We start from the raw sequence: 16,465 nt of genomic DNA, 5'->3' as shown, positions 1-16,465 counted from the left end.
TGCGATTCTGTCAGCAGAGGGAGGCAGAGTATTAGTGCAAATATTTAACAGAGACATCTGGTAATACTGAGTCAGAGATTCCAGGCCTATCAGTCTCAGAGGGATCTTGTTATCTTTTTCAGTTTTATCCTGGTTTGATACCAGGTTAAAACCTGATCTCTTTGATGTGTTTGGGTTACTTTGGTGTTGTAACACTTTCATGAAACAATAAAACTGATTAAAAAAAACTGGACTCATTACACTACATACAGCCCAGTTCTGTCAAGCAGCAGTGTAAACTAATAAAATCCTGTGCTTTGGCAGAGCAGCAGTTTATATAACATTTACTGTATACTGTTTACTATATAATAGGCTAATGTACTCTTTGAAATAGCAAAGGGTGAATGGAGCTAGACAATCAACAGATGTGAATTATTTCATCAGACGCAACATTTACATGGACTGTAAGTTAAAGAATTCTCATATTATAGGCTTTTGCTAATTAGCCAAAAAGCCCATAAGAACAGAATGATAAAACAAAACAAAACAAGAAGGTCACAAACAAGCAATCCTTTGTATTTTACGTTTAATTTAATCCGCTTTATTTATTAATTTTTTGAAACAAACCTCCCTGTGACATCCGTTAGGTCAACAGTTAAACCTACACAGATGACAGACTGAAGCTAACTGTGTGTGCTGATGGAGTACAATAGTAGAGTGTATCTGAAGCAGAATGGATAAGGAGCAAATAAACTGAAATGCCATTCCTTTCCCAAAATAAAACAGGACGTACAGGCTGGCAGGCAACAGGTGGGCACAAAGGCTTCCTTCTGGAGTGTGTGTGTGTGTGTCAATATATAACAGTAAATGCATGTTAAGTAATGTGCTAAAATAAGCCTGTCTATATATTTTTAAAAATACGTATTTGTAAATTTCTTTATATATTAATATTAATGACTTAGTATTAATATTAAAAGAGGATACATCTGCAGATAAAATATACCTTATTTTTCTTTTGATGGTTGACATGAGCTGACTTTAGTGGCTTTTTGGTTATTTTACTTGTGTATTTAAGGATCACACCTCTGACCAGATTTACATGGAGCCATTGGTGCATGAGAAAAAGGGTAGTATGCCAATATAAAGTAATTTGCACTGCATATAAAAAATGTAGAAGTTTCAGAATTTCTGTGTCTTTATGTATGCCCATACTGACCAAAACCTGTACCTAGTGTCTTATATGAATATGATAAATAAACACTGTTTGTTGATTACTTTAAATGTAGTTAACACACCAGCACTGGAGCCTGTGGAGCTTAGAGCAGAACTACACAACCTGAGTGACTGTACATGAGGACAGCAAGCAGCTGCCGCCGTCAGTTACAAAGTTAAAAGACACACGCGCGCACACACAGATACATACGCAGAGTGATTGAGCTGGTTCTTGCTGAGCGCAGAGCTCATGGCTGTCCCTGGCTAAGACACACGCAGATGCACATAGGAGAGAAACACAACAAGAACATCTCTATATGTACTGGGGGAATCTCACCATAGTCTCATTATGTATCTGCTAGATAATGGTCTGACCAATAATTCTAGAGCAAGGATGACGACTGTGGAACACATTTTGGTCTTTCTGCTGATTTTGATCCCTTCATGTTACAACATGCAGACAGGTAAGTGAGACTCCTACACCAGAGGTCCTTCAAGCATGTCTTTTTAAAGTTTTCTAAAGTGTCTTATTACACTGACGTGGTGAATAATTAGAAGAACATGAAGTTTGAATTAATTATGCATGAAAGCTGCAATGTGCTTGCCAAGTTACAACAGCAATCCTAATAAATGTCACGAAATGTAAACAGAAGAACAAAACGAAAAAAAAAGGATAAACCTTTTAAGACCGTGCCTTTGGATGGGTGCACATGTGTAAGTGAATATAATGTGCAGAAGACAAAGAGAAAGCAGTCTGAGTTTTTCCTGGCACATGTAATCACCTGTTTCCCACTGCACATCCTGCAGGGAAAAGGAGAAGGTGTTTATAGGTCAACATAGTGTAAATGTGATTAAATCTACATCCTTCCTACACTTTGGGATATCCTCTCTGAAGCATATGGTAGGGGTGGTGGGGAACTAGCTATTCCTGCTTCTTCTTCACCACATCTCAGCCTGATTGAGACACCTCCTGCTGAGCCACATTGGGAGGAAACAGCAAACCTGAGCTTGTTGTTGAACCAATAAGGTCAGCTTCAGGGTCATGAGATGCAAGATGTAGATGAAGTCATCGATAATACACTACTACACATTGGAAATTATTTAAAGACTACACACATAAAGCTATACATGCTACAAATCGTCTCATAGAAACAGGTGGTGCAGATGCAGTTTCTCTTTGCCTGGTTGGCTATTGTAACAGTCAAGCTACACGGTGGACTGACATGGTGTAGGGTTAGGTTTGACTGTAGGTTTTTCCTGTGGAAGTCATTGATCAGAAGGTTGAATTGATGTGCATAGCTTCTTCCACGTCATTGCAGATCAACTACAGTCAAATAAGAAAAGAAAAGTATTTCTTGAAGATTTGATTTAAACAATATCTACAACACATTAACATCTTAAACTATTCCACTGGATTTACAATAAGTCTTGAGTCACTCCTCAATTTTTTCTTTTGCTTCCAAGGACCCAGACTTTCTTGTACGTTTTAAAGCGGTCTAAAACAAGTTCTCCAAGCTTTCTGAAGGTCTTTCAAATTTTCTCTTTGGACACTGGCTTCTATTTTCTCTTATATACTGTATTTCTGGGATGTTTGTATATATTTCAATAGATCACTGAACCTATTTCCTAAATATAAAGCTAAATATAAAGAAATAAAGGGTGACTCAAGACTTTTGCACAAAAGCGTACAATATTTGAGTTTAAACATCTGTGAAAATTAAATGATCATGGGTGCACTTTTTAAGATCAAGTGACGAGTTTGGCTTGACCACAGTATAACAAACTGTGATGAATATGTAAATGAATATTTAGCAACTTTGGACAGACAAGTGCTATAAAAGTGTTATTATCTTATTACTATTGGTTGTTTTATTTTGTGTTTTTTCAGGCACTGATTAATTGACCAAAGCCAATATGGCTGGCACAGAAATATTGACTTTCATGTCATGCTACGGGTGATCTGTCTTTATTTTCCTGTGTTTGGTTTAATTTGAAATGACTGCGAACCAACTGTGGTGACACATTGCAGCATTGCCTCACAGTAGAAGGTAACTGGTTTGAGTCTCCTGGTCAGCTGGGGCCTTTCTACATGGAGTTTATATGTTGTGTCTGTTACTGACAGTCGAAAAGTAGACTTGATAGTTGGTGGTTGCACAGGTAGCCAGTCCAGGCTTTTTAGTAGCAGAAATCTACACATTGGATTATGGTTTCAATCTGCATCTGTCAAGTTAACAAAATTAGACTTTCAATATGTACACCTTCAGACTCAATGTATAATTGTTAAGTAATTAACTGTCTATTCTCAGAATCAAGATCACTTATTGATTCAAAAGCAGCCTGATTAGTTAAAGAGGCTTTTTAATGTTGCTCAACATGCCTGTGTAACTGAACTAGAATAAACAATGGAAGAATCCTTTGCAGACATCTGAGCACCAGATACACCATGAGAACAATGCTATTTTTTTTTTTTTTTGTTCTCATTTGTCCAAAGTAAAAGTCAAAAGCTTCTATCTGGTCTGCACAACAGCATTGAAGTATGCCTGGTTGTGTGTGTGTGTGGTGTGTGTGTGTGCGTGTGAGAGAAAGAGGATAGTATTTACAATTTATCTCTGAGCATGGAAAAAACCTGGAGGCTAAACTTTTATTCAAGGCAAACTCCAAAGGAACCAAAGGTTATGAGTTACAGGCTGTATGAAAAAAGCACATTTTATGGGATAAAGATTAGGAAAAGATACATTTTATCAGGACATTTCTTGAATTACACACACATTTCTAAAGTGCTGCACACTAGCATAAACAAGCTGGTTGCTACTTCTTCAGCCAATCAAGATCAGCATTAACACAGCAACACTAAAAATAATAAAGGAACTTGCTGTTAGTTTGTAAGGGTTTGTAATGCCTATAGCAAAGGCCAGAAGTGATCACTGTAAGTGGCCTTCTCTATTGCAGGCCTTGACGGCCTTGAGTCATTTCTGGTGTCCAAAAAACATTCAGAGATTTTGGAAAAACAAAATCCTCTGCCGGGGTCAGATCCGCAGAGGTTCTCGTTTGCTTTAAGTGGTGAGTCATTTGGCTTCAGTCTTCAGATGTTACCCATCTGTTCAGACATAATATTGGCAATGGAAAGACATTGCAGACAGAAACAAACAGTCTTCTCCAAATTTGCTGCAACTTTAATACAACATAATACTTGAAAAAAAAAATTAAAGTTCTTAAGAGGAAGTGTTTCCTGATATTCAGCCTAGTCCTTAATCCACAACAAGGGTAACAGCAGTTCAACATGTGGTTAATTTCCTTTAATGAGATGGAAAGTTATTTCACCACAGAATTAATTAGGATTTGTTCTCTTGGGACAATGAATCTCCACACAAATTGACAAGACAATACATAGAATAGTTCATTGATACTGAGTTCATAGACCTCCATCTTACTTTGACTTTAGCTACAAATATATCATTTTTCTAAAGACCAAGACTTTTTCAGTACATGAGTATGCTTTATAATAGGTTTTGTTTTCATCAGTCAGTAGGAAGTCACAGCAGCAGTGACCTTGAATTGAGGGTGGGGATGTGGCTGCTTCTCCCAGCTATGTTATTGTGAAATCTTGGTTTCACCAAAGACAAAACAAGCACAATGCCCTGTAAGCCCTAATCCTATCATTGCTTCTTCTTTCTTCTTCTTCTTCTTCTTCTTCTCTTTCCATGCTCTCACCCTTCCTCTGCTCTCTCCTTTCATCCCTCCGCTGGTTTATATTTTTCCTCTTTCTCTTCTTAGTTCGTGCAAAGTTTAAAGCAACCTAACTCTCTGATCTAAATCCTGTGTTTCCATCTCCTTACTTCTCTTTGTCTTTTAAAAGTGTGCTTTTTGTATCTTTCTTTTAAACCCACTACTAACTCTCTACTTCTCAATATAATAACCTAGAGCAACAAAACAATGTTGAAAATACAAGCTCAAAATTCCTGCAACTCCCTGTCCGTTATTAAGACGGAGTAGCCAAATAAATATTGATCACATCTTTAGTCTGGATGGATTTACATCACAAGAGATGTGTAATATTTTGCATAGTGTTTGTACACACAATTGGTGACTTATTCACCCTAGTTTTGACAAAGACCATGTGCTGAAATCAGATAGTGGAGAACATTGGGTGCTGTGGGGATAAAGGCTTTCCTTGAATGTTAAATTTCTCTGTTGTCTTTGCTTTAACCTCACCCGACTAACAGCAACCCTCTAAACACTAGATAAAGTTCAGCTTCTATACTGGTCTCTCCTTTTGTGCTATCCTCCCTTCCTCGTCTTAATCCTCCAAAACTAACCAAATCCTAAATGTTAATTCTGACAATAAACATGCTTCTTCTTTTTCTTTCGTTATCTCAAGGTCAAATTCTTCTGCTTACTCAGGTCAAAACTGTGACAAAGCACAAAACCTCTGACCCTGTCTCATTAGTCAGCAGTGTTAGCTGGATCCTCACTGACTAAAACAGATGACTCAGTCCAACAGAAGAATGCCAAGAATGTCAAATAATTTAGCTAAAAAGATGCAGCTGTTGAGACCTCCTTATCACTTATTATAATGTGCTTGAATCATTATATTGCATGCTGAAATAAATGTAAAAAAAGAAAAGAAAAGTGTACAGACTGTGAAATGTCCAATATCTATTTTTGTCTATCAACAGGGCTCCTTATAAAATATGAAAGCTTTTGTAATAGTATTTTAGATTTCTAGACATAGTTTACTTATACGGTATCTAATGACTAACTAATAACTGCCAATATAATTCTAAAATTGCAGTCACCTATAAATGAAAAAATAATTAATTCAAGTTTTGTAGCTTCTGCACCCAAAATCACAGCAAATACAATGTACTATCCTTTAGGGCTGCCACGATTTGTCGACTAGTCACGATTACGTCGACTATCAAAATCGTCGACGACTGATTTAATAGTCGACTTGTCGTTTGAAGCTTTGTAAGATCGCAAAAGACGCAGGAATAATAGCAGGATTTAAGAGTGTAATAACGGACTGAAACAGAAGATGGCAGCACAGCATGTACAAGGATGCCAGCTGCCGTTAAACCCCGAAGAAGAAGAAGCAGCTGTGTCCCAGAATTCATAGCGCGGCCCAGCTTAGTTTCCAACAATGGCGGTAGCTAGTTAGTTTTAATATTACTCTTATTATTCTTTCTGGGTCACAAAATAAACGTTTAACATATTTTCAGGCGAGAATGTAGCTGTTTAAACCTCAAATATCGGCTCAGTTTATCAGGACACCACATATTTTCAAAAGCGCTCCGACGTTTTCGGAGACGTCTGTTACCCACTAGCTTGATAGCTAGCCGGGGGCTAGGTCACTAGCGCCATGAGAACACCGGACTCCCGGCAAATTGTTTTCAAACCCACCGCTGTCTTTCGCGACTCAGGTTAAATATATATGAGTCACTTAGATAAATTAAAAATGTTATTGTTTGGCTTTTTTTTTTTTTTTTGTATTTTATTTGTTCCTGAGTAAATCAGTTTGGCTGAGATTAAAGTTATAGTTTTTACACAGCTGAATAAACATCAAGCAGACAGCTGATTATCAGAAGTGTGAGATGCTGGAGAATATACTCCGGTGTCCTGTTATATTTTAGATAGCAAGGAGTTTATTAAACTTTACCGATACAATCTGCAAATTTCATTAAAATTGAATAAACTATCATCTTGTCTTTATTTTTAGTTAGCACCTTAAAAGCTTAAAGCTGTAAGCTAATGATAGTTATATAAGAGCAGATGCTGCTGGTGCAATAAGCTGTAGTTTTATGTCCAGTGGATGATGATCTGATTAGTCGACTAATCGCATAAATAATCGGTGACTAGTCGACTATCAAAATAATCGTTTGTGGCAGCCCTACTATCCTTACAGTTCTTCATTGAGGCTTTAAGGGTAATAACATATAACCAATAAACATTTAACAGTGTATTATGTAGCATAAAACATAATTCAGCGCACTATGTTTATGTATTAACTCAAACACAAACTGCTGCAACTACAACAATAAATAACTTACATATATAAAGAAAAATCTTGATTTTTTTCCTTTGGATCTTTTTTTCGTAGCACCTCGTATCATCACATTATTAGAGACAGTGGACGTTCTACTGGATCACAATGCCACCTTCATCTGTGAGGTGGAGTCACACCCCCCTGCTGAGATCACCTGGACCAAAAATAATCACCAAATTATGTAAGTTTACAGCTTTATTTAAACTACAACAGTGAACTTAATTTTGATCCAGTTTAGAGTTAGGTTGGGGCTGTAGTCTAACCCAGGAGTATTACATATAGAACACATATCCAGTGATCACTTCTTTGCTTTGCACTGTCCTTTTTGTCCCATTAGGTACTATGACACACGGTACCTTACCAAGGAAAAGGGTCAGATGTTAATCATCCCACATGTAAGAGAGTCAGACAATGGGGAGTATTGTTGCCTTGCCAGTAATGGCATTGGAGAACCTGCCAAGAGCTGTGGAGCGCTTCAGCTAAAGATGAGTATGTTTACTTTTTTCCAAGGATGTATGACTGGAGTTTGAGCAAATCTGATCATTAGTTCACATTTTTGAAAAAAATAACTAATACCAAGGCATCATTAAAAGAACACATTCCAAGCCACTGTTCTATGTCTTGTTGGTTTCGTCATCAGAGCCACAGATCAAAAGGCATCCCACCAATCTAACACTACTGGTAGAATCCAAAGCAGTGTTGCCCTGTGTTACCCTTGGCAACCCTAAACCAGATGTCACGTGGCTCAAAGATGATGAGCTTATCAAGGTACAGTTGCTGCAAGTTTTCTAGGTAAAATACATGCAGTTCACTGACTTATGGAGTTAATAATAACTGTCTGAGAGTACCATATACTCATGAGTAATTCATTTTTTTTCACTATTTGACCAGAACTGCAAATAGCTGGATAGTTTTCAGGTTTTCAAAACTGCAAGACATTACTTGAAAAGGAAAGTTATCCTGTTTTTCAGTTTGCTTTCTTGCGTCTCATAGCCTGTGTTGACAAATAGTTGGTAATAAATAATGCTAATATATCATTTCTATTTTTAAAACAAACAATAACTCTTCCAGGTCAATGACCGTGTTACTATTCTCGACTATGGGGCATTGAAAATTCATAACATACAGAAAGAGGATGCAGGACAGTACCGCTGTGTGGCCAGGAATAGCTTTGGTTTGGCCTTTTCAAAGCCTGTCACCATAGAAGTACAAGGTATGTATTTTAATGTAAGCTGTAGCTTGCAGTAAAACCATGTGTGTTTTCTACGCTATTGTTGTTTGTGTGTGCCCTCAGCTCCAGCACGAATCTTGCGGGTTCCAAAGGACAAAAGGGTGGCGTATGGCAGCCAGATTTCCCTAGAATGTAATGCCACTGGAAATCCAGTCCCAACCATTACCTGGCTGGAAAACGGGAATACTGTGAGTACTCAACTTGTGTGTGTGTGTTTGTGGGTACCTGTACAGCTGCTGATGCTGATATTTTTATAATATATACTGATTTTTTAACAAAAAAAAATAGAATTTAATCAAAATATCCAGCCAGCTATACATATCCATTCCTTGGCCTCTGTGTGATCCTACCAGGAATATGCTTGTCTCCCCCACAGTGGTTGCAACAGTGGTTGAATTTGGCTCAAATGTCAGTCACACACTGCCAACATAAGAGAAATTCTAGCACGTAGCTAAAATAGTGACACATTGTCAGCTGCATAGCTGTACATAATGGGAAAGCGGCAACAATAATTGATTAAATGTCCAAGCTGTCATGTAAGAGAGAGTGATGTTATGATTACAATTTGTATTCATTATAACCCCATATCAAAAGCAAATTAATAGTTTATTTTCTGCTGTAGGCATAGATATAGAACTACACAAATACTTATTGTCTAAATCCAACACATTATCATTACCCACTTTTTTGACTATAGCTAAAGAGATGACAGTTCACTGGGTAAATGCAAATGCTTACAAGGCACTCTTGGAAACAAATCCGTCCATTGGTTTCAGTTCTCCAGTAAGAATTATAGTATCCAAGTGGGCTTGCCACTTGGATACTATAATACATTTTAATACTATAATATTATGGGGCGATCGTGGCTCAAGAGTTGGGAGTTCGCCTTGTAATCGGAAGGTTGCTGGTTCGAGCCCTGGCTTGGACAGTCTTGGTCGTTGTGTCCTTGGGCAAGACACTTCACCTGTTGCCTACTGGTGGTGGTCAGAGGGCCCGGTGGCGCCAGTGTCCGGCAGCCTCGCCTCTGTCAGTGCGCCCCAGGGTGGCTGTGGCTACAATGTAGCTTGCCATCACCAGTGTGTGAATGTATGTGTGAATGGGTGGATGACTGGATGTGTAAAGCGCTTTGGGGTCCTTAGGGACTAGTAAAGCGCTATATAAATACAGGCCATTTTTTTTCTCTTTTTAGACAAGCTTGCTTGTGTGTAGCTCTGCAAAATAGAAGCGGTTTTATTGATATATGTCCATCTGCTAATGACTGAGTAAATGACACAAAAGTAAAAGGAGTACTGTTTAAAGTTTGCAGCTGGGCCTTATTATCACTACACTAGCAAAAAAAACAACAATCCCAAAACCAAACAAAAAAACCCCCTTACACTGGAAAGCTAAAAAAACATGGTACTGCTATATTAAGCAGCTACTTCTGCTACTCCTGTACATAAAACAACGAATGATTTAGTAAGAAACTGAACACAAGCTATACTTTAAAGATCAACACTAAATGTGGGTACCTAAGGGTACCCGCAGGTCTGAATATTTTTGTCTTGGCTGTCATACGCAATATTCTATGGTTATAAAAGCAACTGTCCATTATACAGTTTGAGTGAACATAAGGATTCCTCCTTGTTTTTGGGTTGTTGTTTTTTCTTTATCAGAAATGAAATCAGTTAGAGACTGTGCAAAGTAAAAAATTAACATTTAACTTACAATTTTTGAACATATACTAAAGTAGCTTCCACCTTTTCTTTGAGCTTTGCCCGAGACCTACTCATACAGGGAAAAATTTATTTGTGCAATCTTTGTACATGTAGCAACAAAATAATTAGTCATGAAGCAGAGTGAGCATTAGCAAATATACAAACCAGACCTTACCTGAGATTGTATGCATATATATGTAAAATTACACATTTAACCTTTGCTGTCTTTATCTGTCTCTTTCACGCACGCACGCACGCACACGCACACACACACACACACACACACACACACACACAGACATTTAATGGCTTTGAGATCACAGCAAAGGAATTATCATCATGGTGACAGAGGATTGAAGAGATGATCTTGCATTTAGCTTATAATACACTCTGTTAATTAAATTTTTCATATTTATTTCCTTTCTTATTCATAGCCTTTTCCTTTTTTGTTTTCTTTAGGTCACGAGCAGTTGTCCAAGCATTTCACTACATATCGTACTGTGTATGACTGTGTACGTGACAAATAAAAAATTTGAATTTGAATTTATTAGTGTTAATTGTTTTGGTTTTTTTTTTAGTGTGAGAGGGGTATTGAAAGATGGGGTTGTTTTTTAAGGTTTTTAAGGGGTCGGAACCTTAAAATGCATGAAATTCAAATTGGAACAATGCAAACTTGAATGTGTATGTGACCACCTTTAAAACAGGGCTTTTTTTCATCAGGCAGCAGACATTTCTTAAACATGCTGTTGCGGTCGACATATACCACATAATGTCTGGGTATTTAATAGTCTTGGGTGCTAGCTACAAAGTGATTACATGCTCTTAATGCCTGTAAAGACTATGTGTGGGCATGTGCTGATTAAAATGACTGTGAGAGTTGTTTTTCTGGCAGCTTGGTATGGTCATTAATTTCAGTGGATGGATGGATGGAGCTTGTCCTAAAAGCAGGCGGTGTCAGACGCAGTTTCAAATATAGACATAGCCGCTTAATAGCACCTCTCACATACACTCACATGCTCACACTTTAGAGGTCCTCACATATCATTTATAAATATATAAGTACATACATGAATCATCTAAAAACAACAGATACATTTTATCTGGCTAGATTTACAATGTGTGAACACTTTGGGAATTTCAAATCTGTTAAAATAATACAAGTGGTTATATCGGTGCCAGACACGTACTGAATGCATTTCATTTTATGAGCTTAACACAAAGGCTATAATGATCAGCGTATGAGGAGTTTACACACAATTATTTTTTTTAACTAACCAGTTTTACTCAGACCACTATCAAATATCAAATGACCAAAGTGTCAATAAGAAAAACATCTTGTAGTAATCTGTTATTACTCTTATTATTAGTAGTTTTATATAAAGTCTAGATTCTAATTTAAGATATATAAGTTTCAGTATTTATCAATATTTTATATAAATGTTTAATAAAATATGTAATATTATATATAAATAAACTGTCATGCAGCACCCTGTATTATATAAATTATTGTTAAAATTCACCTCCCATGCAGCAGTTATGAACAGGAAAGCTAGGCAGACAAAGCAAAACCTGATATATATGTTTAATTCAGCAGAGGACTCAATTCAGCCTCAAGTGGCCATTCCAGGTAGTGCAGTTATTTTTTCCAGCTCTGTCATTTAAGCTTAGGATGCTCTCACAGAAAGTCTTCATGCATCTCTGCACTGTTATATGCAAATTGCTCATTGCATGTATATGACTGATTTTTACAACTTTGATCTTTTTGTCTCAATTTCATTTTCCTCCAGATCTCCGGAGCCTCAGTAGAGGAGACATTAGTGGGAGAGGTGATACTCTCTGTTCTTAAGGTGACGGTGACTAAGCCAGCCCTATATACGTGCCTGGCTTCCAACAGACACAATGCTGGAGCCAACACTGTCAAAGCAACTGCAAAAGTCACTGTTGCAGGTGGCAAGTTTTGATTTCCAGCTTATACTATGGTGTTACATGTTTCAAATTTGCTGCAGCCTGCTGCTATATTAGAGAAAAAATGTCTGCTTTCTATTTAGCTTCTATCTCGGTGTTTATTGTTACTGTCAGTACTACCTGCTGTTATGCTAGCTGCCAGTTATATTGGTTGTGCTTTGTGTGGTTTCAGCTGTTTGTTGCCTACCCCATTTGGTTACTACTCCTCAAACAAAGCCACTCCTTCACACACACACACACACACACACACACACACACACACACACACACACACACACACCTGTTCCCCAACAGAACACACTGCCCTTCCACCTGGTTGCCCCTCAGTCTCTCCACAGTTAGTGATGACTTGCAGAGTAACATCATGGTTGTTTTTCTCATCCTGCTAGGACTATTTTTCATCTATCAACCATTTCTCATCACTCTGTCTCTCATCTTTTTCCCTCTTCTTCTACTTGCTCCTATTCATCCCGTGTACTCTGGATACTGCCACTTCCCAGTAGAGTGGAGGTAAGAGAAAAGATATGTGCCAGATTTGTGTGAAGTTGTCTAAGCTTTGTTTCTTTTGTTACTTCTTTTTGTATATATTACATTTGAATTGATTATAGAAAATGTTTCAGCTCATTTGACCCATGTTGAATCAGAATAATTTCACAGTACATTGCCTGCCACTATTTTTTTTAAAGTAAGCACCATAAAGGTCTCTGTGTTGCTGCTTCTATTCATTTTCCTGAACATGCCCGTATGCCAAGAAGAGAGTGGGTCTCTCAATCACCCATATGGTGTGAGTTGAATTTGAACTGTTCTGAACCTTAACACAGCTGCTGTTGCCACATCTGGACTATGTAACTGTGAAGATGGAGAGAAAGAGGGAGACAAGATGCACATAGAAGGAAGCAGAAAGAACGAGACTAAAATAGAAATAAAATAAGGAAAATAAAATGTTGGCCTCAGGGTCCTTGATGAAAAATGAAGTACATTAAGGATAGAGGGCTGTAGGTCACAGAAAGGCAGGTTTAATGGCTGCATTTATCTTGATCATTTGTGACCACATCTGGACTAGATGCACAGAGATCTGGTGAGGAAGAAAGAGAAAAAAGAAAGAAAGAAAAGAGTGAATTGATAGATTTACAGGGCACCTTTGAGTTTGATAGTTTGGCTTGAACTCTGCTGAAGCACCAACCTCCCCAAGAGGGAACATCTGGAGTCTGTAAGAGAATGCAGACAGGCCGCAGTGATGCTGGAGTGAAGGTTATCAGAGTACATGCTGTCAGAAACACAGCAGTGTGGAGCAGACAGAGATAAATGTGGATCATAGCAATGCTTGAGGACTAACAGATGAGAAAGCATTAAGAAAAGGAGGCAAACAGGGTGAAAGAGGAATACAGGGACTTTGTCCCACAAACATTCATGTTTATGCAAAATAGGTATGACTGAGCTCCAGCAAGGAAGTTGAACAGAGAGGATGCAATCTCACTTAAACTTTCTCCAACCTGTTTCATGATCAACATCTGGATGATGTTAAAGAAGATATTTCAAGTGAAAGATGATTTCTTTTTACTTTTTAGTGGACACTTGCTATAAGCCAAGACAGTAAAAACAGACCACTCTCTGTACTTTTAGTCTGCAACTCTTACTGGTTTTCTTTTCAATGATTTTGTTAAATTAAAATATGCAAATAACAAATACCTAAATTACACAAAGAAATATTACTAGAAAACGGTATGGAATATGGTCAAACTCCAGTTTTTGCTGCATGACTGAATCACACAAGGCATCTTTTCTATTAGAAATAACATGCCATCCCAAATACATATTAATGAATTAGGCACTAAAGTTACTTTCGCAAGTCCCTGTTCTTAGTTAGGTTTAGGCTCTTAAATCTGTTTGATGATGTGGTATTCGATGATTAGTAAAGGATCATGTTATCGTCACTCCCCATAACGGTAGATGTTGAAAAATGGTGATTTGGGAGTGATCTCATGTGTTATAAACCTTTTCATCACATACTGCTAGGAGAGAAGGGGTATCTTAGATATGTAGGAGATTTGAAAAAAGCAAAAAAAAAAACGCCCCAAAAAAATTTACTCCCCAGGAATTAGTATGGTAGAGATGTGTTAGATAACACGCCTACAGTGGAGCTGTATAGAAATTAAAAAAAAGCATTAGAACTATGTTGTTGTGATTTTGCCTTTAATTTGCCAAATGTTTGTATGTGTGTCTCCTTTAAACAGACTTTATAAGGGGATCGCAGGCTACTGCAGTGCATATCGTGGAGATGTTTGCCGCACAATATTGCACGACGATTTGCTGGTTTTCTTTAACTCGTCCTTCTCAAACCCCGAGGACATGCAGGAGTACTTTCTTCAGAGCTGGTGGGCAGAGGTAGAAGGGCTCAGTGGGGTGTGCAGTCCTGCATTACGCTCATTGCTCTGCCACGCTTCCTTTCCTGACTGCAACCCATCAGGGCTAGGACCTGCACCAAAACCTGTCTGCAGGTAGTATTGTTCTCCGAGGTCTACCTTTCTCTTTGTTTTTGCACAGTGTAGAAATAAAACTGAATGGGTTGATATAAGTTGTGCACAACATATGGTTGTATAGAAGGCCAGGAGTGCTGAAAGAAAAACATAAATAAATATTTGATTAAATGTCTCATTAATTAATTAAAATTGGAAATACATGTATACATAAAAAAATCAAATTTAATTATGTAAATATGTCATCAATTGTTGACAACATATTTAATTATTTTATGGTTCCTGTGTTGCAGTGTATCTTATCTGTAACTGTCACTGAAGCTCAACCATAGGCCCTAATATTTGGTGGGTTACCATAGAAAATGGATCTAGACAGACTGATCCCAGATAATGGTGATAATATTAGTTAGGAAGTAGTTAGCTTGATTTGTTTTTGGAAAAAATAGAGACTATCTCTGAAAATGCTCCAATGTTTTCAACCTCCACTGACCCTCTGAGTGAAGGGTAGTAGTGATGGGATTTCCGGCTCTTTTTAGAGAACCGGCTCTTTCGGCTCGGCTCACTAAAAAGAGCCGGCTCTTTCGGCTCCGAACCGGCTTTTCAGGTTGTTTTGTTGCTTTAATTAATTTATTATTAACAATAATATAAAATTATGCACAAAAGGAATTACTAATGTAAAAAAAAAGTGGTTTTATTTATATAAATGTATATGGTGGCCCCTAGAGACAAAGCAAGTACAAACTCCAAAAAGCACGTACAAATTCCAAAACACATTTCTAGCATTAACTGAACTTCCAAAACAGAGCTACCTAGATCACTTAAATTACACAATTGAAAGCATATGTGTATTGTTTGTGTATTTATATACAAGCACTCGTATATATTCAAATAATAAAAAAAAAAAAGTTCATTTACCTGTTACTACCACACACCAAATCCGGTCGTTGGTACTTGCTGGCTTGTGTAGCCACTAGGTAACAAAAGCTCAACACTGCGCCTAGCATCCTGGAGCACTTCTGTTGTCTTTTATACGTGTTTTGGAGTTTTTACGTGCTTCTGAGTTTTTACGTGTTTTGGAGTTAGTACGTGCTTTGTCTTTAGGGGCCACTGTAAATATACTTTTATTTATTCACTCCACATAAAATGTAATAAATAAATCATATAATACAAAAACCAACTAGTCACAGTTCAACTTTAAACTATTTAAATTTTCAGCTTTTTCCTTTTAAACAAATTTAAAGTGAAACAACACAAAACACTGCAAACCACAACACAATTAAATATAAATTAAAATATGAAAACAAAAACAAGATGCATATTCTCTGTCATATGGGCCTGCATAAATAAACTTTCTGAATCCTTTATCATCTGCAACTGAAAATAGCTGTGGATGATTACTATACCTTTCTAATGTGACATTGTGGTCCCTGGCTCTCTTTCTCTCTCTGTCCCTCCCGTTCTGTTCCTGTGCTACTGAGTGTAACTACCGCCCCTCCCCCCTCTGCCTAGCACAAAGTACAAGGCTCGCTGCAGAGTGAAGCAGAAAAAAAGTGCGAGAGAGAGAGGGAGAGGGTGAGAGAAAGAAAAAAAAACCCACGGCTTGCTATAAGGAGCCGGATCGTGTGGTTCACGTCAAAGACCCGGCTCTAAGAGCCATTTCGTTCGCGACCGACACGTCACTAACAGGTAGCATAATTCACTTCTAAAGTCTAACAATGCTTGTCTTGTTTTTGGTTTAAATTGGTGTTTTATTTATTTTAAAGCAAATTGGTTAGGCTAACATTAAAATTAAGCTTCATAACTTTATAGTTTTAGTGAACTTTAAATCAAATCAAATCACTTTTATTGTCACATCACATGT

The 16,465-nt window shown here is 37.5% G+C and overlaps 1 protein-coding gene across 1 annotated transcript in view; it reads left to right on the top strand.

Annotated features, from left to right (window-relative positions):
- The first annotated feature begins 1,420 nt into the window (after nt 1-1,420).
- The window catches only part of musk (muscle, skeletal, receptor tyrosine kinase), a 32,529-nt gene continuing 17,484 nt past the window's right edge, over nt 1,421-16,465 (top strand). Inside the window, exons 1-9 of the mRNA XM_085463313.1 lie at nt 1,421-1,655; nt 7,289-7,415; nt 7,572-7,723; nt 7,875-8,002; nt 8,306-8,447; nt 8,529-8,653; nt 11,950-12,109; nt 12,631-12,637; nt 14,362-14,625. Coding sequence (XP_085319439.1) covers nt 1,541-1,655; nt 7,289-7,415; nt 7,572-7,723; nt 7,875-8,002; nt 8,306-8,447; nt 8,529-8,653; nt 11,950-12,109; nt 12,631-12,637; nt 14,362-14,625 — 1,220 coding nt within the window. The 5' untranslated portion in view covers nt 1,421-1,540. The remainder of the gene's footprint in view (nt 1,656-7,288; nt 7,416-7,571; nt 7,724-7,874; nt 8,003-8,305; nt 8,448-8,528; nt 8,654-11,949; nt 12,110-12,630; nt 12,638-14,361; nt 14,626-16,465) is intronic.

This window comes from Copadichromis virginalis, linkage group LG7, assembly GCF_057382275.1.
Source record: "Copadichromis virginalis isolate Kocher_CV1m ecotype Utaka linkage group LG7, C_Virginalis_male_GT1.1, whole genome shotgun sequence".
NCBI lineage: Eukaryota > Metazoa > Chordata > Actinopteri > Cichliformes > Cichlidae > Copadichromis > Copadichromis virginalis.
This window is presented reverse-complemented; position numbering and strand designations above follow the sequence as displayed.